This window comes from Nicotiana tabacum, chromosome 1, assembly GCF_000715075.1.
Source record: "Nicotiana tabacum cultivar K326 chromosome 1, ASM71507v2, whole genome shotgun sequence".
NCBI lineage: Eukaryota > Viridiplantae > Streptophyta > Magnoliopsida > Solanales > Solanaceae > Nicotiana > Nicotiana tabacum.
The window spans coordinates 13,973,736-13,997,964 of record NC_134080.1 but is presented as its reverse complement, the minus strand read 5'-3'; the positions used below and the strand labels follow the sequence as shown (position 1 = coordinate 13,997,964).

At 37.3% G+C, this 24,229-nt stretch overlaps 1 protein-coding gene across 5 annotated transcripts; it reads right to left on the bottom strand.

Moving 5' to 3' along the window:
- Positions 1-2,416: 2,416 nt before the first annotated feature.
- On the bottom strand, positions 2,417-5,834 carry LOC107806536 (uncharacterized). Of its 5 annotated transcripts, XM_075240238.1 has the most exons (4): positions 5,606-5,834; positions 3,635-5,466; positions 3,289-3,476; positions 2,417-2,904 (listed from the first exon to the last, which is right to left on the bottom strand). In XM_075240238.1, exon 2 carries the CDS (start codon positions 5,438-5,440, stop codon positions 3,752-3,754), a length of 1,689 nt encoding a protein of 562 aa, XP_075096339.1. In that variant the 5' UTR covers positions 5,441-5,466; positions 5,606-5,834; the 3' UTR covers positions 2,417-2,904; positions 3,289-3,476; positions 3,635-3,751. The 5 variants fall into 5 exon arrangements, with proteins under 5 accessions (XP_075096339.1, XP_016486190.1, XP_075096362.1 ...); XM_016630704.2 differs by having other exon boundaries at positions 3,596-5,834; XM_075240261.1 differs by having other exon boundaries at positions 3,327-3,476; positions 3,596-5,834.
- Between the last annotated feature and the right edge of the window lie 18,395 nt (positions 5,835-24,229).

Below are 24,229 nucleotides of genomic sequence, written 5' to 3'. Positions count from 1 at the left end.
ATGTTAAAAGACACTGATTGTGTATTGTGTAAAAAAAATCTTTATATTTTCACTGTATATAACTTGTATCCTATTATAGTTCATACACATCTTACTATTAGACTTTGCTCTATTACAATTGACTATCAAACAATTGTTTGCTATTATGGGTGTGTTTGGTATAAAGGAATGTTTTTCATGAAAAATGTTTTCATGAAAAATGAGTGGCTTTATCACTTATTTTTCCTTGTTTGATTGGTGAAAATTTTTTACGAATTGTTTTTTTAATGTTTGATTAGAGAGTAAAAAATATTTTTTTTTATGCTAATCTCCTCGTCCTTTTCCCCCAAATCCCCATATTTCATCGCCCTACCCCCCCCCCCCCCCCCAAAAAAAAAAAATACCCAACGTTTTCAAGAATCTATTTTCTACAATAATTTAATTATTCTTCTAAAAATGTACACAAACCCAAAGGAACTAATGTGCTGCTTTACTTTTTTACGCAAAGCAACGTTGAGATTTATGCTCCATAACTATAAAAAAAAATGCTCTTTTTTTATTGAAAAAGAAAGTATTCTTTTTACAACATGAAAATAAAGTAATCATTTATTTGAAATAAAAGAAAATACTTTTTCTACATCATGAAAAGAAAATACTCATTTTGTTGAAATGGAAGAAGATACTTTTTCTACATCATGAAAAGAAAATATTTTTTAAAAAAATGAAAAAAAATCTATTTATAACATGAAAAGAAAGTACTATTAATAATATATTTATTAAGGGTGGGGGTGGGACGAGGGTGGGGGATGGGTTGGTGGGGATGGGGAATAGGGTTGAGAAGGTTGAAAATTTTTTTTAGAAAATATTTTCCCTTCTCTTGATAGGTAAAACATTTTGGAGGAAAATGAGTTGTTGAGGAAAATGTTTTCCAAAACATTTAAGCCAAACAAACATAAAAAAAATTGAAAAATATTTTCCTTCGTACCAAACACACCCTAAGTCTCATAACCTAATATGGGCCCCAACCTAGTATTTATTTTTGCACTTTTAAATTTGTATACTGATTGCAATTTCTTCCTCATTGGTCATGTTGTCAGTGATTTTTCATACACGGAGGTCTCTGGTCCCAATTGATTACCACATGAAAGGAGTAGTACTAGTTTTCAGAATATGGTGGGGTGGTCCTTCTGTCCAATAAAAGAAAATGAAGAAAAAAAGAAAAAAACTTTATGACCAAAAGAACCATTCTATATGGTAAAATGAATCCATGACTATATTTGATAAATTTTCTTCTTTTGGTACTACACTTTATGGATCTATTCTCACTCTTTATTATCCTTTCAAAATCTATTCTATATGCAATCAATCAATTGTTTTTCTATTTGGATAATTGAGGGCTCAACTTTTCCAGAAAGATTTTACAAGTCCACAGCTGTTAGACCATAGTATATATTAACTGCATGCATCTTAAATCAAACTAGTTGGAATCAACTATACATATCATTAAGATCGTAGTCATCTAGATGCCTTAGGGGAAATCATTTGTGCCGGTGTAAAAAAAGAAATTCAACATTTTTACAGTTGCAAGGAGATGGAAAGAAAAAGTATGGATTAATTGAAAGAGCTACTTCCTCGAGCCGAGTGAGGTCGCACCTCTTTCTTCTTCTAATAAGAGAGAGCAAACGACGATAGGTACACTCTTATTTAAACATTTGCAATCTCTCTTAGCCCCCAACCCAATGGAAATTCTAGTTCTTATTCACCGGAAATGCTTCCCTTACTTTCGCAGGTAATGGAAATACTGATGTTTGAGCTTGTGTTTTCCTGTCTTTTCTGCCTTGCCCACTCCACCTTATTTGCTGGAGGGAGGATACGATTGTTGAAGCTGAAGTACCATTCAAATTCATATAATTTCGCCGACTACCCTCTTACTCACACCGATTTTTCATAGTTAAAATATTTTTATAGTGGCTATCAACCTACCACAGTTTCTCTCTATTGTTTGATAAGTAACCCTCCTTTATTCCAGTTTGGAACCAACTATCTATTGCTAAACTCACATACACATAGGCAAGAGTTACGATTTACGGTAAACACTTAGCAGCAGAGAAATAAAAGTCTATCGGAAACATCATCTCTATCTTCTTAAAGTAGGGGTAAGGTCTGCGTACACACTACCTTCCTCAGACCCCACTTGTGCGGTTACACTGGGTTTGTTGCTGTTGTACTTAGCAGAGAAATAGAAAGAAGCAATAATATGAGGAACAACCAATATCTAAACCTTCTCACAACTTTGGTCCAAGTTTGAGAGTGCAGATACAAGGCAGTGTGGAATCAGAAGGTTTGTGAAAGTTAGAATAGTATATAATCCAAAGGGCAACAACTGAAATAATGTACATCAAAATAGAACAACTGAAGAGTAAGCCAAAGAAGATTACATCAGCAAAACTGAATTGCATCATTAACTAGTATCTTTGGTGACAGAATTCAGGGGTTGTGCAAAATATTCAAATACTAATAGCTCTGCTTAATGGAAATTGTCGACACAATATTCAGATCAACACCAACAAATTACATTCAAAAAACTTTTGCTCATCCTACTACGGAAACGTCCACAGCAAAAACTGCAGCAATCTAGAATGACAATGCTTACAATTACAATATTGATTCTTTTCCTATTACTCAAGTATTGATCCTTCAGTAAAGTGATGGTTACCAGGAGGAGATGCTTCTCCTTAAACAGTGAAAGGGTGGTTGATTTTGAATTTTAGTTTCCCGCTTTTCACACACACACACACGCACACACATATTTATTCGGAGTACCAGCAGCAGCAGCAGCCATAACCCTGGGAATTGTTAAAAAGGCTTTAACCTTGTCTCTCACTACCTCCAAAGAAGGCAGAAGATTTATCTACATTTATGTTCCTGAAAGAGAAATACAGCAAAGGAATAAGACATGGTAAAGTCTTTCGTCAAATATAATGATCAGATACTTTTAGCTTAACTCTAGCATACATAATGACCCATCCAAAAGATTAATTGCCCCTTTAACATATATGGAGATGAGTGGTCCATTGACACCCTGAAACAAAGATCAGCTGCTAGATCAGCTGCTCTATCGGTTGGTTCAAGAACTTTGGTGAGACCAACACCTCATTTCGCACCCATAAAGAGTAATCCCAACAACTTTGTTAAGCTCCTTTTTAGAGAAAATATAACACTAACAACAACAAGAGATCCTAATAACTATTATAGTTTATATCTTCAATCTAATCCGAGACAGGACAGATGAACAAGTTATTTCTGTACCTCATATGATAAAAGTAAAAGTAGCATGCAGCTGTTACCGAATTCCGATGTTGACGAGACTTCTGTAGTAAGTATAATATCCAAATTATTTACAAACTTGTTTAAGAAAGCCTCCACTTTTCTTTTCTGTCAAGAATCAGCGGAAGCTTGTGATTAAGTGGTCTGCATAATCTTTCAGAAGGGCAACACTGCAAAATAAATAACATGAACTACATTAACATGGAACAAGAGAACGGTCACATAATTCACTAGATACACTAGGACATAACATATAAACCAACGACATGAAACTGCAATAAACACCCACCGTTCAATACCAAAAGGTGTTAGTGGCAGTCAAGCTTACCATGATACTGAGTACAAGGCACTCTAAAATATTTTAGGCTTCACCAGTTTTCCAGTTAATGTTTTTCCCCATTGATCATTCTGTGCAAATAATTAAGGGACCGCCATCACAATATACTTAAGTTGTCATGTCAATTGCCTTTTGAATCAGATCACATGATGATACCGAGGGCCTTAGACCAAATTTAATCATGCCATTGGCAAGAACTTTGGCCTCTTTCCACTTCCCATCATTACAAAGAACTTCAATTGTCAAGCAATAGCTTGCTCCATTTGGAACCATTCCATTCTCAACCATTTCTTTAAGCAGCCTCAACGCTTTATAGGAACTGCCCTCTTTACAGTATCCAAATATTATCATATTGTATATTACATCATTAGGCTCCAGATGATGTTCAGCCATTGATCGGAACAACTTCAATGCTTCCTTCATATTCCCTTGACTACACCATCCATGTATCAAGGCACCAAATGTACAAAGGTCTACACTCAAACCAGCTTTATGCATACGCGAGAATACCTCGAGTGCTTTTTCCATGTCTTTCGATCGAGCAAATGCATCAATTAGAATTGTGTATGTGACTTTTGAAGGAAATATGCCTCTTTCCTCCATCTCACGAACAAAGTCAACAACCCTTGATGGATTTCCAGCTCTAGAGAAACCCGCAATTAAAGTATTATATGTGATTGAAGTAGGTGTTAATCCACAGGACTTTATCTGATTGAACAAAGCTAATCCTTTCTCAAGCTTTCCAGCGCGGCAATACCCATCTATTAGAGTGTTGTATGTGATCAAATTAGGGTGCAAACCAGCCTGCTTTAATCGTTCCAATAATTTCTCAGCTTCTGATACCCTCTTCTCTTGACATAACCCTCTAATCAAAGTGTTGTAAGTTACAATATTGCACACTACACCATTACGATGCATTTCATCAAATAATCCAAATGCTTTGTTAACTTTTCCATCGCTGCAATACACATTAATAAGAGAGTTATAAGTATATATATCAGGAAATACTCCCTCAAGCTTCATCTTCTCATAAAGCTCAAAGCCATCGGTTTTAAGTCCTTGCCTAAAGAAACCACTAAGCAAAACAGAATAAGTGTACTGATTAGGAACGATACCCTCAGCTGACATTATACTAAACAACTCCTTTGCTCGTCCAGCATTACCGTGCTTAAAACATCCATCAATCATAGTTGTATATATTACAACATTCGGGTGCCAACCCAAGTCTTTCAATTTGGCTAAGGCCTCAAAGGCACCATTCAAGTCACCATTTTCACAGCAACCCTTTATCACTATCCCAAAACTATGCATATCCAAGAACTCCTTTCCAATTGATTCTTCAAAAATAGACCAACCCTTTTCAAAAGATCTATTTTTTATAAGACAAGAAAGTATAGTATTAAAAGTATTTGATGTAGGTACAAGTCTTTTATCAATCATTTGATTAAAAAAGATCAAAGCTTTATCTACTAATTGAGATTGAACATGGGCATTAATGATTATTTCATATAAATGAGTAGAATTCAAGAACTGGGAATGTGTCAAATGGTGAAGCAAGGAAGAAACAGTGAAATGGGGTGAAGTGATTTTACCAGAAACTAACTGTAAGATGAGAGATTGAGCGCGTGAGAGCGCGTTGCATGAGAGAAGCTGGTCTAGGATAATGGCAAAGGATTGGTGAGTTTGTTGGAAGCCTAGTTCTGTTGAGGATTTGAAGAGTGTGAGAGCTTTGAGTGGTGGGATTTTCAGCAGTTTGGAGACAAGAACAGTTGCTTGAGAGCGTTGGGTTTGTAACATTTTTGCTCCTATTGAAAATTCCAACCCTTTAATGTAGCAAAAAAAGCAGAAATTAAGCATTCCCAAATAAACAAGAAGAGAAAAACATCGTACTAACTCAGTGTTAGAACAAACTATAATTCACGTTGAAAAGATTGAATTTTTTCAGAAACCATAAAGTAGAACCTGGTTTTAGAGTACAGGAACAACTTCACCTAAAAGTTATTTCCCGAATATAAGTGGATCGTCACAGTTGAACCACTCTGTCATTTACTGTACCATTAGAACAGTTCACGTCGACGATGGAGTCGCCGGAATTTTTCCTCATTGTTTCTTCCTTAAGCCCGAGTCCGAGAAAACAGCTCTTAGCCCACTTAATCAGTAACCAGGGTTTAACCCAATTCACAATCCTTGGTCAGCCCAAATAAAACGGACCGACAATAACAGTTACGTACATATCGACAATGTTGTTACGAATAGTTTGTACATTGGATGCTACATTGGATGTCCATGTTGTGAATAACTTTTTATGCATATAAAAGACGTGTAATTGTCATGGAAAGATACACCAAAGTGAAAAAAGAAAACGTTTCTCCTTTCTTTCTATCTCTTCTTATTTACATTTTACTGCATTGCTTTTATTTTATAACATGTTATCAGCACGAAGCTCTAATTTTATTCTTAACTCTCGCTAAGTTGAACCATATTTTATTAAGGTATGTATCATTATAATCATTTTATTTATGGCAGTACATATCATATGCTCACTGTTTGCAGATTACTTGTGCTCTTGGACATCTTAAATAGTTTAAGTACATTGCAGTGATAAAATAACTATTTCCTTCCGTGCTCAACTCTTAAAGGACCTCAAAGTCATCAAACTAGCTATGCACTAATGTCATACTTATAATATTCATGGACTCCCTGGATCAAAACATATCTTTAAGGCATTTTGAAGAACTGTGAGAAATGAATTGACAAGCAATACTTTTATAGTTTAATTACTTTATATTTACTGGGACATATAAATAATGTTAGTCACGTTCGATTCTATTAACACATATATATCAATAATATAAAGTGAAATGAAACAAGTATGTAATTTCTACTTTATGGTAAGAATAAAATGAAATAGTAGATTGTTAACATGATATAGCTCTATTTTCATTTTTTTTACCTTAATCGTTTTGTTTTCATTAATTGTTTATTATTATAATTATTTCTCTAACTTATTCATCTTTTATGATAGTTTTCACTATGTCAAATTTATCAAAACTTGAATTTGTGGCGCTTGACATCACCGGGAGGAGCTATTTATCATGGGTCCTTGATGCTGAAATTCACATTGACGCTAAAGGTCTTGGAAATACTATTATACAAGGAAATGAAGCATTAAATCAGGATAAAGCGAAGGTCATGATTTTCCTTCGTCATCATCTACATGAAGGGTTAAAAACTGAATATTTAACCGTAAAAGATCCACTTGAATTATGGATTAATTTGAAGGATCGGTATGACCACCTAAAACTTACGGTATTACCGAAAGCTCGGTATGAGTGGATACATTTAAGGTTGCAAGACTTTAAAACCGTAGGTGAGTATAATTCTGTTATCTTTAAAGTAAGCTCTCTATTAAAATTATGTGGAGACACTATCACAGATGATGACTTATTGAAAAAAATATTTTCTACTTTTCACTCTTCAAATGTGGTGCTATAACGACAATGCCGTGAAAAAGGTTTTGAGAAATATTCTGAGTTAATCACATGCCTACTTGTGGCAGAGCACAATAATACTCTATTAATGAAAAATCATGAAGCATGTCCCACTGAGTCAGCTCCATTTCCGGAAGTGAATGTTGTAGCAGTATATGATAAGTTTGAAAGAAAACAAAACAATTACTGTGGTTGTGGACATGGTCATAAATGTGGACGTGGCAGGGGGAGAAACAATTATCGTCATTATGGTGGAAATAAATTGGAGAATAATAAGGGTTCTCAAATAAATCATTCAAAAGGTAAAACTAATATGTGTCACCAATGTGGTATGAGAGGTCATTGATCACGCATTTGTCGTACGCCAGAGCATTTTGTCAAACTTTATCAAGCCTCCCTCAGGAAAAAAGAAAATAATGTGGAGGCACATTTGACCTTTCAAAATAATGATGATGAAGCAGGTCCTTCAAACAAATATGATTCTAAGGCACATCTTGCATATAAAGATGATGATTTTGAAGACCTAACAAATATTACTCATTTAGAAGCTGGAGACTTCTTTGAGGATATTGACTGAAGAACTAATCATCTTACTAGAGAATGAAGCTATAAAAGTTGTTATTTTTATGTTTGCAACTAGTTTATTTTTCTTGAGTGTATTTTCCTAATGCATCACGTGTTGCTAGTTTCTACATTCCTAATGTATTTCTTAATTTTTTTTTCTGATTGTCTTTCATATTTCTTATGATGTATTATTTGTCTTTTTTTTATATGAAGAATATGAAAATTCCCCAGTCTTCAATTGGACTCAAGATTAATAAAAATGATATATGTCTTCTGGATAGTGCTACAACACACACTATTTTAAAAGATAAGAGATATTTCTCTTATTTGGTAATGAAAGAAACAAATGTTAATATAATATTCGGTAGTACAAGATTAATTGAAGGTTCTGGAAGAGCCAAATTATTACTACCAGAAGGAACAAATTTGGCTATTGATGAAGCACTGTATTGTAGTAAATTCAAAGAAACTTATTAAGTTTCAAAGATATTCGCCAAAATGGCTATCATATTGAGACTACAAATGATGAAAAGATTGAATATCTTTATATTACTACAATAATGTCCGGTAAGAAATATGTGCTTGAAATGTTACATGCTCTTTCCTCCGGCTTATACTACACAAGTATTAGCAAGATTGAAACACATGCCGTAGTAAACGAGAAGTTTACTAATCAAGATAATTTTATTATTTGACATGACCGGTTGGGCCATCCTGATTCTAATATGATGCGTAAAATAATTGAGAATTCATATGGACATGCAATGAAGAATCAGAAGATTCTTCAATTTAAGGAATTCTCTTATGTTGCATTGTTCTTAAGGAAAATTAATTATTAGACCATCAACTATTAAAGTTAGGATGAAATCCCCTGCATTTCTGGAACGTATACAAGGTGATATATGTGGGCTCATTCACCCTTCATGTGGACCATTCAAATATCATATGGTTTTGGTAGATGCATCTACAAGATGGTCACATGTGTGTTTACTATCAACTCGCAATATGACATTTGCGAGATTGTTGGCTCAAATAATAAAGCTAAGAGCACAATTTCCAGATTATGCAATTAAGACAATTCGTCTTGATAATGCTGGTGAGTTTACATCCCAAGCCTTTAATGATTATTGTATTTCAACTGGGATAACAATTGAGCATTTGGTTACTCATGTTCATACATAAAATAGTCTAGCAGAATCATTGATCAAACGCCTCCAATTAATTGCTAGACCAATGCTTATGAGAACAAGACTTCCCATTTCAGTATGGGGTCATGCTATTTTGCACGCAGCAGCACTTGTGCAGATAAAGCCCATAAGTTATCATAAAGTCTCCTCATTGCAATTGGCTTTTGGTCAAGAGCCAAATATTTTCCATCTTAGGATCTTTGGTTGTGCGATATATGTTCCAATTGCTCCACCACAACGTACAAAGATGGGTCCTCAAAGAAGGTTGGGGATATATGTTAGATTTGAATTTTCTTCTATTATAAAATATCTAGAGCCGATGATTGGAGATTTATTTACGGCAAGATTTTTTGATTGTCCTTTTGATGAATCAGTATATCCAACGTTAGGGGGAGAAAATAAGCAGCTGAAAAAGAAGATAGATTGGAATGCATTATCACTGTCTCATTTAGATCCTCGAACAAAATCAATGTGAACAAGAGGTTCAAAAGATTATTCATTTAAAAAATATTGCAAATCAATTGCCAGGTCCATTCACTGACCTACCAAGGGTGACTAAGTCACATATTGCAGCTGCTAATGCTCCAATTCGAGTTGATATCCCAGCAGGACAATTAATTAAAGCAAATGAGTCTAAGTCATGCTTGAAATGTGGTAGACCAATCGGTTCTAAAGATAAAAATCCTCGAAGAAGAAAAAGAGCAAGTGATCAAAGTGAACATAACACAGAGGTAGTGACTCAAGAAAAGCCCCAAGATGTAGCAAATGATAAGACCTTAGTGGAGGTCCAGGTACCTGAAAATAATGAGAGTGAAGAGATATCAATAAGTTACGTCTCAACCGGGAAAAGATGGAACCGAAATAATATTGTTATCGATAACATTTTTGCTTATAATGTTGCTGTTGAAATAATGCAACAAGATGAGGATCTTGAACCAAAATCTGTCAATGAATGTAGACAGAGAAATGATTGGCCAAAATGGAAAGATGCTATCCAGGCAGAGTTAACTTCACTTGGAAAGCGTGAAGTCTTCGGACCCATAGTTCGAACACCTGAAGGCATAAAGCCAGTAGGGTATAAATGAGTTTTTTTGCGAAAACAAAATGATAAAAATGAAGTCATTAGATATAAAGCGCGACTTGTGGCACAAGGGTTTTCCCAAAGGCCTTGAATTGTTTATATGGAGACATATTCTCCTGTAGTGGATGCTATCACCTTCAGGTATCTCATAAATATGGAAGTGCAAGAAAAACTTAATATGCATCTAATGGATGTTGTTACAACCTATTTGTATGGATCATTGGACAACGAAATTTTTATGAAAGTGCCTGAGGGATTTAAAGTGCCAGAAACATATAAAAGTTTTTGAGAAACTTGTTCAATAAAGCTTCAGAAATCTTTATACGGATTGAAATAATCAGGTCGTATGTGGTACAATCGCCTGAGTGAATACCTGTTGAAAGAAGAGTACAAGAATGATCCAATTTGTCCTTGTGTCTTTATAAAAAGGTCTGGATCTGAATTTGTTATAATCGCCGTGTATGTTGATGATTTAAATATCATTGGAACTCCTGGGGAGCTTCCAAAAATAGTAGACTGTTTGAAGAAAGAATTTGAAATGAAAGATCTTGGAAAGACAAAATTTTGTCTTGGTCTACAAATTGAGTATATGAAAGATGGAATATTTGTCCATCAATCAACATACACCGAAAAGATTTTAAAGCGATTCTATATGGATAAATGTACGCAGACTTTACCCTACCCCGAAGGGTAGAGAGGCTGTTTCCAGGAGACCCTCGGCTCAAAAAAACAACAGGAGCCGATATATTAGTACCATAAAAATGCATAATAAAATAACAGCAATATAAGAGATATGAAATACAGAATACGAAATACGAAATAGATGGCTGGTATAGTAAAACTAGCAGGTAAAGCCCTGCATCAATAGACGACCAATGACATTCTTAGTCTAACTCCTAACTGGCTAGTCTCACTCTATTGTGCTGTAGAAATATTCACAACTTTCCCTAACCTACAACCTTAATGCTCGACCTCCATAATTCCCTGTCAAGGGCCATGTCCTCAGTAATCCTAAGTCGCGCCATGTCATGTCTGATCACCTCTCCCCAATACTTCTTAGGTCGCCCTCTACCTCTCCGCGTGCCCACTATAGCCAGTCGCTCACACCTCCTCACCGGTGCATCAGTGCTCCTCCTCTGAATGTGCCCGAACCATCTGAGTCTTATTTCCCGCATCTTGTCCTCCATGGGGGCCACGCCCACCTTCTCTCGAATATCTTCATTCTTAATCTTATCCATCCTTGTATGCCCGCACATCCACCTCAACATCCTCATCTCTGCTACTTTCATCTTCTGGATATGTGAGTTCTTTACCGGCCAACATTCAGTTCCATATAACATGGCAGGCCTAACCACTGCTCTATAAAACTTACCTTTTAGTAACGGTGGCACTTTCTTGTCATACAAGACTCCCGACGCTAACCTCCACTTCATCCACCCCACCCCTATACGGTGTGTGAAATCCTCATCAATCTCCCTGAATAACCGATCCAAGGTACTTGAAACTACCTCTCTTGGGAATGACTTGAGAGTCAAGCCTCACTTCAACTCCCGCTTCCGTCGGCTCACCTCCAAATTTGCACTCGAGGTATTCCGTCTTCGTCCTGCTCAACTCGAAACCTTTAGACTCAAGAGCATGTCTCCAAATCTCTAGTCTCTCGTTGACGCCGCCTCGTGTCTCGTCAATTAGAATAATGTCATCAGCAAATAGCATGCACCATGGCACCTCCACTTGAATATGATGAGTCAGTGCATCCATCGCCAGGGCAAATAGGAATGGGCTGAGCGCAGACCCTTGGTGCAACCCCGTAATAACTAGAAAGTGTTCAGAGTCGCCTCTTACTGTCCTAACCTGAGTCTCAGCTCCAGCATACATGTCTTTAATCACCCTAATATAGTCAACCGGGACCCCTTTATCCTCTAAGCAGCTCCATAAGACCTCCCTAGGAACCCTATCGTACGCTTTCTCCAGATCAATAAACACCATGTGGAGATCCTTCTTCCTATCCCTGTACTGTTCCACCATCCTCCTAATAAGGTGGATAGCTTCTGTGGTAGATCGCCCCGGCATGAACCCGAACTGGTTGTCTGAAATAGACACCGTCCTTCGCACTCTCATTTCTACCACTCTCTCCCAAACTTTCATGGTATGACTTAGTAATTTAATGTATTTTGCCAATAATTCCAGACCAGATATAGCTTTCTCGGTAAGCTTATTGACAAGATTTAGTTCTTCGCCAATACAAAGACACTAGAATGGTATTAAACATATATTCAGATACCTCCAAGGGACCATTGATATGGGTTTATTTTATTCAAATGAATCCAAGCCATCATTAATTGGTTATGCAGATGCAGGATATTTGTCTGATCCACACAAAGGTCGATCTCATACAGGCTATTTATTTACAAGTGGAGGTACAGCCATATCATGGCGTTCGACAAAACAAACTATGGTTGCTACTTCTTCAAATCATGCAGAGATAATAGCCATTCACGAAGCAAGTCGAGAATGCGTTTTGTTGAGATCTATAACTCAACACATTCAACAAATATGTGGTCTTTCTTCGAAAGAGAATATTCCAACAATATTGTATGAAGACAATGCTGCATGCATAGCTTAATTGAAAGGAGGATATATCAAAGGAGATAGAACAAAACACATTTCACCGAAAGTCCTTTTCACTCATGATCTTCAGAAGAATGGTGAAATAGATGTACAACAAGTTCGTTCAAGTGATAATTTTGCTGATATGTTCACTAAGGCATTACCAACCTCAATATTTGAAAAGCTGATATATAAGATTGGAATGCGTCGTCTTCGAGACATTAAGTAATTTTTCATTCGGGGGAGTAACTACACGCTGCACTCTTTTCCTTAACCAAGGTTTTGTCCCACTGGGTTTTCCTGGTAAGGTTTTTAATGAGGCAACAAGCAATGCATATTATAAATAACTATGTACATCCCAATATTTTTTTTTGTAAGTTCTTAATGAGGCACATTATCTTACATGGACATCCAAGGGGGAGTGTTATGAATAGTTTGTACATTGGATGCCCATGTTGTGAATAACTTAAAGATTAAATCTCTTACTTTATGTCCATCATCTTTACTTTTTATGCCTATAAAAGGCCATGTAATTGCAATGGAAAGATACACCAAAGTGAAAGAAGAAACACTTCTCCCTTCTTTCTATCTCTTCTTATTTACATTTTACTGCATTGCTTTTATTTTATAACAAAATCTAGCTTAGACTCATTTTTAAAATAATAACGGACAAAATTGTTATAAATATATTATGAATGTTCATTTAGTACTCCGTTGTAAATAAACTTCCCGAAGAAGCTTATTCATATGGGACTCCGCCGTAAATATGTTTATATATTTAGTACTCTATTGGAAATAAGCTTTCTGAAGAAGCTTATCACTTCGGTACCCGGTTATGGATAAACATTACTCCCGGTAGAAGATTATCCATACTGGGTATAATGAGTTTATCCATTCAGTACTCCGTTATGGATAAACACTGCTCTCAGTAGAAGATTATCCATATCTGGTATAATAGCAGCTTACACAGCAGCTTGCAGTAGCAGCTTACACAGCAGCTTGCAGTAGAAGCTTACACAACAACTTTTTTTCTTCTATAAATAGAAGAAATTTCAGTTCATTATGTACATCAGTTTGTATTCGAATAATATAACAGTTTCTCTCTATACTTGTCTTTACTTTACAATCTTTATTTTATAACAAAAATATTTTTTTTCTTATACATATAAGTATAAACAAAAAAATATATATGTATTTTATATACTTTTTAGCTAATACAATTAGTTTTGACCGGCTGACCAATTTTATATTTTGCCATTATATATTGCTTCCAAAATTGTAGAAATGACATCAAGTAACTACTTTGAGCACACATATTTAAAATATATCTATTTCTTTAAAAAACTATTTAAAATTTTATCAATTTTGATAAATTTTAGACCGTTCATATTACTGTTACTGCTTCTTCACACTTTGAGTTCAACTTCACATCTTACTTCAGATTAGGGGTGGCAAAATAGTTTAAAAAAAAATAGTTAACCACCCATATTATCCACTAAAAAATTGGTTGGATAATGAACTTTTTAAAAACGGATCAAATATGGATAAAAACCATATTATCCATTTAGAAAATGGATAACTAATGAGTAAGCAATGGATCTAATTTTTACATTTGTAAAGCCTCAAATTGGGGGTTCCTCAAGTTAGAGAGACTAATAATTCTCCCAAAAGTAATCATATACAAGAAGTCATGGATAATATGGGTAACCCATATTATCCGTCGGTTAACCCGTTTTTTATCCGTATAAATATGGGTCGGGTCGGATTATTGATCCGTTTTTTCATTACCCATTTCAACCCGAACCATATCCGACCCGATCCGCCCGTTTTCCACTCTTACTTCAGACTAATGCTGTATTTTGGCCCGGGCCCGGGCCTAAATGGGTCAAACGGACCGGGCCTAACGGGCCTGGGCTAGCGGGCCCGGGCTCTAGCAGTCCCGGGCTCACGGTCCCGGGCTTCGTGGGCTCAACGGGTGGAACCGGCCCGTGACGGGCCTAAGCCCATATGGTCCTGGGCTAAACGGGGCGGGCTCGTGGGCTTAGCGGGCCTAACGGGCTTTTTTATTTCCGGGCTTTTTTATTTTTATTTTTGTTTAAGGCAATTTCTTGTAAACCATATCATGGCTATATAAATAATATATATGTAATATATATGTAGAAATCTAATTATTAAAGTGCTTGACGAAAAAGTAAAATAACAAAACAATAGTAAAACTAAATTGCCATGCATAATAAATTAATAAGAAAGTACAACATGAAGCATAAATACGTCTAATAATTTTAAAATAACACAAATTGTTGAAATATCTTAAAGACGAATTTGCGGATAAATACCATCAACACAATACGTTATATGCCTCCTTAAAATACTTGTGGTACACCCTGAACGAAAATTTAAGACTCTTCCACAGTCCTTGCATTTTAATATTTGGCCTTCTTCATTTTCTTCAAGCACTTCATAGTAGTGCGAAACAAATAAGCGCACTCTTTCCGAACGAGGCATGATGTAACTTGAAAATTAAGATTGAGACTTGAAGTCTTGAAAATTGGAGATTGAGAGATTGAGAGAAATTGAGATTGAGAAATGAGTATTTATATATATATATATATATATATATATATATATATATATATATATATATATATATATATAGAGAGAGAGAGAGAGAGAGAGAGAGAGAGAGAGATTTTCTTGTAGTATATATTGTATGTTATGTATATATATATATATATTATAGCTTATAAATATTGTATGTTATGTGTGTATATATATATATATATATTTTTTTTTCTTGTAGTATATATTGTATGTTATGTATATATATTACCTTATATATTTTCTTGTAGTATATATTGTATGTTATGTATATATATTATCTTATAAATTTTCTTGTAGTATATATTGTATGTTATGTATATATATATATATATATATATTTTCTTGTAGTATATATTGTATGTTATGTGTATATATATTACCTTATATATTTTCTTGTAGTATATATTGTATGTTATGTATATATATTATCTTATAAATTTTCTTGTAGTATATATTGTATGTTATGTATATATATTACCTTATATATTTTCTTGTAGTATATATTGTATGTTATGTATATATATTATCTTATAAATTTTCTTGTAGTATATATTGTATGTTATGTGTATATATATATATATATATATTTTCTTTTTTCTTGTAGTATATATTGTATGTTATGTATATATATATACTTATACATATATGTCACACCTCCTTTTTACGCACCCGCTAGGGCGCAAGGGAGTTTTTTCCAAATAAAGGACAATCGAAATGGGATTGGTTTATTAATTTCAGAGTCGCCACTTGGGAGATTTAGGGTGTCCCAAGTCACCAATTTTATTCCCTAATCGAGGAAAAGAATGACTCTATATTACAGTCTGCGTACCAGAAATCCGGATAAGGAATTCTGTTAACCCGGGAGAAGGTGTTAGGCATTCCCGAGTTCCGTGGTTCTAGCACGGTCGCTCAACTGTTATATTCGGCTTATTTATCTGATTTTTAATACAATTATGAACCATGTGCAAATTTTATCTTTTACCGCTTTCATTATTATTTTTTACGAGAATTGCAACGTCGTGAAAATATATCTCAAACCACGTTACATCAATGCACCCGTGGTTATTGACATATCTCGACTCGGTTGAGATTTGGATTTGGGTCATATAAATGTGCACCCGAATTAAGAAAAATACGTTATTAAGACGCACCTAAAGCAACTAACGTATTGTTATTTTGGAGAAGGACGCAAAATTTGCTAAACGGCATGTCCCGAATTCTAAGTATTTTTAATATATAACATTTAGAGGGCCCCGCAGCTTCTACATTTTTGTTTGTCGAGGCTCGTCTCATTCATTATTTTTAAAAGAATTTGCAACGTCATGGAAATACATCTCGGGCCACGCCATAATCAATATACCCGTGATTAGAGACACATTTCGATTCCGTTGAGATTTAGATTTGGGTCACATAAATGTGCACCCGAGTTTAGGAAAATTAAATTATTAAAGGCGCGCCTAAAGCAACTAGCGCATTATTATTTTGGGTAGGGCCGTGAAATTTGCTAAAACGGCCCGTCCCGGAATCTAAGTATTTAATACATATATTTTGTGAGGGCTCCGCAACCTGTACATTTTTATTTGGCGAAACTCGTCTCGTTTTTATTATTTGAGGGCAAACTTAAGGCAACTACGATTTTCTACCAATGAAATCATCTGAGGTTAAACAAAAAACAACGATTCTAACAGGTAATAATATCCATGGTAAAATGAAAAATAGAATAACCTCGTTCATATGCTCATATTTACTTTAAGCACGCAGTCTAAACATAGAATAAACATTTTAACACAACAACAAAAAATTGCATTTGTTGACATTCATAAATATCGAATATTCTCATTTTTTTTGAACCATAATATGCAAAACGAATGAAATGAAACAAAGGACGAAGAACACCAACCTTCGAACCTCGACAAACCTAGAACGACAAACAGTGCCTCCTACGGAACTCGAACCGGACCTCACTCGACGAGGAACGATGATAAAACCTCGGACGAGCACCTCGACGTACCGGACCCCGACGAACCAAAGGCGACCTCGATGAAATAGAATGCTCGGACCAAAGTCGACCTCGACGGAAAAACAAAAGGCTTCGGCAAGACAGAATCGCAGCCAACAACAGCTGCTCACGAAAAGATGAACAATGTCGACAGTAGTAAGGTCGACGCAAGGAGGCTGCTGACGGGCTTGTTTTGGCAGTGGTCGAGGGCTGTTTGTTGGTTGTTTCACGATGGGGAGCAGCTGTGGGGGGGGGTCGTTTGAGCAGTAGAGCTTGTTGGCTGGGGAAGGTAAGTTGTTTGACGATGAGGGAGTGAAGCTGGGGCAGTGACGACGAAGGTTATGGCGGGGGAAGGGAGACTGGTGGTTGAAGATGGTTTTGGGGTTGTTGGTTATGGCGTTTGGACGGTGGCTTGGGGACAGTAACGACGGGATAGTGACGACGATGAGGGAGCTGATGGTTTTGGGTTATGGTCGCTAGGGTTTTTCCTAGGTTTTCTTCAGGAAGAGGAGGAAGACGATGAGCAGCGGATGCCGGGTTTAATGGATGATCGCCGGACTGGTTTGTCGGAGCTCGGAGGAGGAGGAATGGTCGCGTTTTCCGGCGTTCGTTTGGACAGTGGTCGACGGGCCTGTTTGGTTGTTGACGAAGGTGGTGAGACGGAGAGGGGTTAGCTGGACGGGTGATGGTGTTTGGTGATGGTGTTTGGTGATGGTTTTTCTCTGGTTTTCGTCGATGGAGAGGAAGAAGACGATGCACAGTCTTTTCTTTCTTTAATTTCTCAAAATCTCCCCCTTTCAACATGTTTTTGTCCGTGTATTTAGCATGGGTTTGCCCAGAAAAATGAGCCCCACGCATGGTGGGGTTCGAGCCTTATGTTCCCACGCGTGGTGGGGTTCCCCGTGTACGGGATTCCGTCCGTGTTCCCCACGCGTGTCCCCTCATGTGTGGTGGACTCGGATTATTATGGGCTAGGTCCGAAAATTAGGCCTAAAAACGGGTAGTTTGAACCCGAATATTATTCTTTTGCCCGGACCCGAGAAATAGGAACATGTTGCTTAATTAGTCCTATGTAAGCAAAATAACTACCAAAAATAAGACTAGTATTTAACAAAACTATATCTTTTTAAATATTTTCAAGATTTTAAAATAGCTACAAAATATTAATAAAACTATTTTTGTAATTTTCGTAAATATTAAGATAAAATATGAAGTAATAATTTTTTGTATTTTTCAAAGTTAAAATGACTATAAAATATTAATAAAACTATTTAATTTTCGTTTTTTAATAAAGACAAAATATAAAGTAATATTTTTTGTATTAAAACGACTACAAAACATTAATAGAATTATATATTTTTTTGTAATTTTTGAATTTATATAAAGTACCAAAATAAAGTACAATTTTTTTTATTTTTCAAGTTTATGAGAAATACATAAATTATATATATATTTTTGTGATTTTTTCTTTTTGCGACGAAATAAAGTAAAATAGTTAAGATGACTATATTAGACCCAATTACATATTTATGCTAAAAAAAATGTGAAAATCCTCGGGGAGGGTCAAAAATCACGTGCTTACAGCTGCCCCTCTTTGACTGGAAACACGAAGAGTTTTCCGACAAAGAACGACTAGACGTGTTTTTGACCCGACCGTTACTTGGACGGACTACACTTAAGGAAAGGGAGGGAATGCGATCGAGCCCTGGTATCTGAGCTGCCTACATATCCTTGGTTATACAGGAATCAGGCCACGTGTAGTTCGGGAATGAGAGAGATGGTAAAGTGTACCGAGGTGAGGAGCCGATCAAGGTGCCGTTCCGTTGAGGTTCCGGTCCGCGGTCCTGTCGTTACAACAAAAAATAAAGACTGAAAAAGACTAACTAAGCCTATCAGCTACTAGTTACAGAGATTCCTATCTGTAAGTCTTCTGAAACTTGGTCTTGAGTCTTGAATGGTGCTTCATACAGACTTCAGATTTGAACCTTGATACTGCTAGTTGTAGGTGCTAGTTCTTGAGCGGACCGCATCTGTTCTCCACTTCCGTACCTTGGGTTCTTTTCCCCTCTTTTCTCCTCTTGTTTTCTTGTGGTTTTTTTTTTGTTTTTTTTGACCAGCCTTTTGTGAATGCTGGGGATTTTTATTGCTTCCTGCTGGGGATTCCTGTTGTATTCCTCTGCTTTATTGATTCTAAGTGTGCTCCTTTCTCATATGAGCGGGCTTTTGACTTCAATACTTCAATTGTATTCCCTTATTCTCCAGGTGGGTGCCTGATTTCTATTTCTTTTATCCTTGTTCTCCATGTGGATGCCTGATTTCTTCCTTCCTTTGTCCTTATTCTCCCGGTGGACGCCTGATTTCTATTTTTCTTTGTCCTTGTTCTCCAGGTGGACGCCTGATTTCTTCTTTTCTTTTGTCCCTTATTCTCCAGGTGGACGCCTGATTTCTATTTTTCTTTGTCCTTGTTCTCCAGGTGGACGCCTGATTTCTTCTTCTCTTTTGTCCTTATTCTCCAGGTGGACGCCTGATTACTTCTTTTCTTTGTCCTTGTTCTCCAGGTGGACGCCTGATTTCTATTTTTCTTTGTCCTTATTCTCCAGGTGGACGCCTGATTTCTATTTTTCTTTGTCCTTGTTCTCCAGGTGGACGCCTGATTTCTTCTTTTCTTTTGTCCTTATTCTCCAGGTGGACGCCTGATTTCTTCTTTTCTTCGACATACAACAAACTCCGTTTCTTCTTCTCTTTTGTCCTTATTCTCCAGGTGGACGCCTGATTACTTCTTTTCTTTGTCCTTGTTCTCCAGGTGGATGCCTGATTTCTATTTTTCTTTGTCCTTATTCTCCAGGTGGACGCCTGATTTCTATTTTTCTTTGTCCTTGTTCTCCAGGTGGACGCCTGATTTCTTCTTTTCTTTTGTCCTTATTCTCCAGGTGGACGCCTGATTTCTTCTTTTCTTCGACATACAACAAACTCCGTTCTACAGGCGGGTCTCCTATTGGTAAGATTAAACTTAGGAAGTGCGTCTCCTATGGTGAAACTAAACTGAGGAAGTACGTCTCCTATTGGTAATGACATGCCTGCATTTATACTTGTGGGCGACCTAGAATATGGAATGAACAGACAAAATGTATTCCTGCATTATACTGGTGGACGACCTAGAACTTAAAAGTATTCCCGCATTATACTGGTGGGCGACCTAGAACTTAAATGTATTCCCGCATTATACTGGTGGGCGACCTAGAACTTAAAAGTATTCCCGCATTATACTGGTGGACGACCTAGAACTTAAATGTGTTCCCGCATTATACTGGTGGGCGACCTAGAACTTAAATGTGTTCCCGCATTATACTGGTGGGCGACCTAGAACTTAAATGTGTTCCCGCATTATACTGGTGGGCGACCTAGAACTTAAATGTATTCCTGCATTTTACTGGTGGACGACCTAGAACTTAAATGTATTCCCGCATTTTACTGGTGGGCGACCTAGAACTTAAATGTATTCCCGCATTTTACTGGTGGGCGACCTAGAACTTAAATGTATTCCCGCATTTTACTGGTGGGCGACCTAAAACTTAAATGTATTCCCGCATTTTACTGGTGGGCGACCTAGAACTTAAATGTATTCCCGCATTTTACTGGTGGGCGACCTAGAACTTAAATGTATTCCCGCATTTTACTGGTGGGCGACCTAGAACTTAAATGTATTCCCGCATTTTACTGGTGGGCGACCTAGAACTTAAATGTATTCCCGCATTTTACTGGTGGGCGACCTAGAATTTAAATGTATTCCCGCATTTTACTGGTGGGCGACCTAGAACTTAAATGTATTCCCGCATTTTACTGGTGGGCGACCTAGAACTTAAATGTATTCCCGCATTTTACTGGTGGGCGACCTAGAACTTAAATGTATTCCCGCATTTTACTGGTGGGCGACCTAGAACTTAAATGTATTCCCGCATTTTACTGGTGGGCGACCTAGAACTTAAATGTATTCCCGCATTTTACTGGTGGGCGACCTAGAACTTAAATGTATTCCCGCATTATACTGGTGGGCGACCTAGAACTTAAATGTATTCCCGCATTATACTGGTGGGCGACCTAGAACTTAAATGTATTCCCGCATTATACTGGTGGGCGACCTAGAACTTAAATATATTCCCGCATTATACTGGTGGGCGACCTAGAACTTAAATGTATTCCCGCATTATACTGGTGGGCGACCTAGAACTTAAATGTATTCCCGCATTTTACTGGTGGGCGACCTAGAACTTAAAAGTATTCCCGCATTTTACTGGTGGGCGACCTAGAACTTAAATGTATTCCCGCATTTTACTGGTGGGCGACCTAGAACTTAAAAGTATTCCCGCATTTTACTGGTGGGCGACCTAGAACTTAAATGTATTCCCGCATTATACTGGTGGGCGACCTAGAACTTAAATGTATTCCCGCATTATACTGGTGGGCGACCTAGAACTTAAAAGTATTCCCGCATTTTACTGGTGGGCGACCTAGAACTTAAATGTATTCCCGCATTATACTGGTGGGCGACCTAGAACTTAAAAGTATTCCCGCATTTTACTGGTGGGCGACCTAGAACTTAAATGTATTCCCGCATTATACTGGTGGGCGACCTAGAACTTAAAAGTATTCCCGCATTTTACTGGTGGGCGACCTAGAACTTAAAAGTATTCCCGCATTTTACTGGTGGGCGACCTAGAACTTAAATGTATTCCCGCATTATACTGGTGGGCGACCTAGAACTTAAAAGTATTGAAATTGCTTCCCCGTTCTTCCGAGAAAATTTTCGACAATCGGCAGAAAATTTTCTCCCCCGGTTTTATGGTGGTTTCCCTGGCATTGCGTCTTGCTGCTATTATCAATCCTTTGTTCTCCTGCAGCAGACAAAAGGATTTAGTTAGTTTTAATCGTGGTGGTAGAGGGTGCCTTTCCGGCGAACGATTTTTCTCTCTTCCCCTTTTCTTGCTCTATGTCCCCATAATTGATTAATGGGCAGAGTTGCCTGCTGGGGGTCTCTAGCCTGCTGGGGATTGGCTTTCAATTAATCCCCTTTTCTGCTTTCTCTTTAAGCACATGCTGTGGGAGTCTGTTTTTAACTCCCGAAACCACTTCCTTTATGAGCTTACTTCCTCCAAAATTGCCGGGCACGATCACTGCATTGCCTAGGATCGGCCTTTAAGACTGTTTGTATTATCCTGCATTGGATGAATTCCCCTCCGGTTTCTGGTAGTAAGCTTTGAAAAATCCTTTCAAGACACATTTTAGGAAAAGAAATAAAAGATAGAAAAAGGAGAAAATCTTTCTGAACCAATATTTTGGTGGGAGAAGAAACTCAAAAGAACTTATCTGGAGGGCAGGACTGGTCCTCGTGATCATGACGTGCACCACCGATTCCTGACCCAGTCTATTGGTATCAATCGATTTGCCCGATGGTTTGATTTGCTGGGGATGATAAAGGAGTGTCCATTTCAAATGTTGTAGCTTTTGTTGATCTGTCTTGTCGCCTCATAGTGCCCTTCGAGGGGTTTTCACTAATGAGACTCTCTCTTTTCTCTCATCTCCCGGCGCCTTATGGTGCCTGTGAAGGTTTTCACCAATAAGACTCTCTCATTTCATGTCCCTCATCTTACATCGCCTCTCGGTGCCTGTGAAGGTTTTCACCGATAAGACTCTCTCATTTTATTTCTTTCGGGGAATCGGGGTGTTGTAGATACGACCCTCTTTTCTGGAGATTCCCTTGACCATCAATTCATTCCCAGTCTTACGATCCTCTCCTTTGTTGGGGATCGGTGTATCATTCTCGGCCTTATTTGCCGGACTTGGCATCTCTTGAACATTGATCGGGAGGTCTTTTGGACGTTGATGTTAGTTTTGGTGTGGGGTTAAAGAAAGGCTATAAAAATGAAAATAATTTGATGGGTGATGTGCTACAACTTTTGGAATCAAACCTTTGTTGGAACTTAAAACATAACCTCTGCCCCAGTTTTCTTGCTTGGGGAATTTTATTTTTTACGCTTATGTTGAGCTATGTGCGTTACGCACATTGTGCCTATTATGCACACTATGTACATTATGCATCCTATATTCACTATGATGCATACTATGACCGAGCCGTGAGGCGCCTACGTATCCTCTTTGAGGAATCAGGTCAAACGTAGTTCCCACGGTTTTGTATTTCTTGTGATTTTATCTTCTTCTTTTTTTTCTTTTCCTTCTTTTCATTTTCTTTCTCTTTTCTTTTTCTTTTTTTTTTCCATGTCTTTTCCATTAGTGATTCCAAAAGAGGGGTATGAAAGAATTACTTAAGACTCAAAGGGGGAAGCAAGGGTTAAAAGTGTTTGGATAGAAGAAAGAATTGCCTCCGTCATCTCATTATCCAATAAATGCCAAATACAAACAAATAAACCAAAAATTGCCATAATTAAAGAAATTACGCATAATATCTCTTGACTGCATCAGAATTGATAGCCATGTCGACACATCTCCCCTCGACATCTGTCAAACACAAAGCACCGTTGGTCAATACTCTGGTCACGATATAAGGCCCTTGCCAATTTGGGGCGAATTTGCCTTTTGCCTCGACCTGATGTGGGAGGATCTTTTTCAATACCTGCTGCCCTACTTCAAACTTCCTGGGGCGTACCTTCTTATTATATGTTCTTGCCATTCTCTTCTGGTACAGCTGACCATGACACACTGCTGCCAATCTTTTCTCATCTATCAGGCTCAACTGTTCCAATCGAGCTTTGACCCATTCATCATCATTAATCCCGGCTTCAACGACAATTTGGAGGGACGGAATTTCGACCTCCGCTGGTATTACGGCCTCAGTTCCATACACCAACAAATAAGGAGTTGTGCCTATGGAAGTTCGGACGGTAGTGCGGTAACCCAACAAAGCAAAGGGTAATCTCTCGTGCCATTGTCTGGACCCTTCCACCATTTTTCGCAGTATCTTCTTGATATTCTTATTGGCTGCTTCGACTGCTCCATTGGCCTTGGGACGATATGGGGTGGAATTGCGGTGTGTAATCTTGA

Coding starts and splice junctions, on each gene's coding strand:
- LOC107806536 (XM_016630704.2), bottom strand. CDS start 5,500: ATGCTTAATTTCTGCTTTTTTTGCTACATTAAAGGGTTGGAATTTTCA.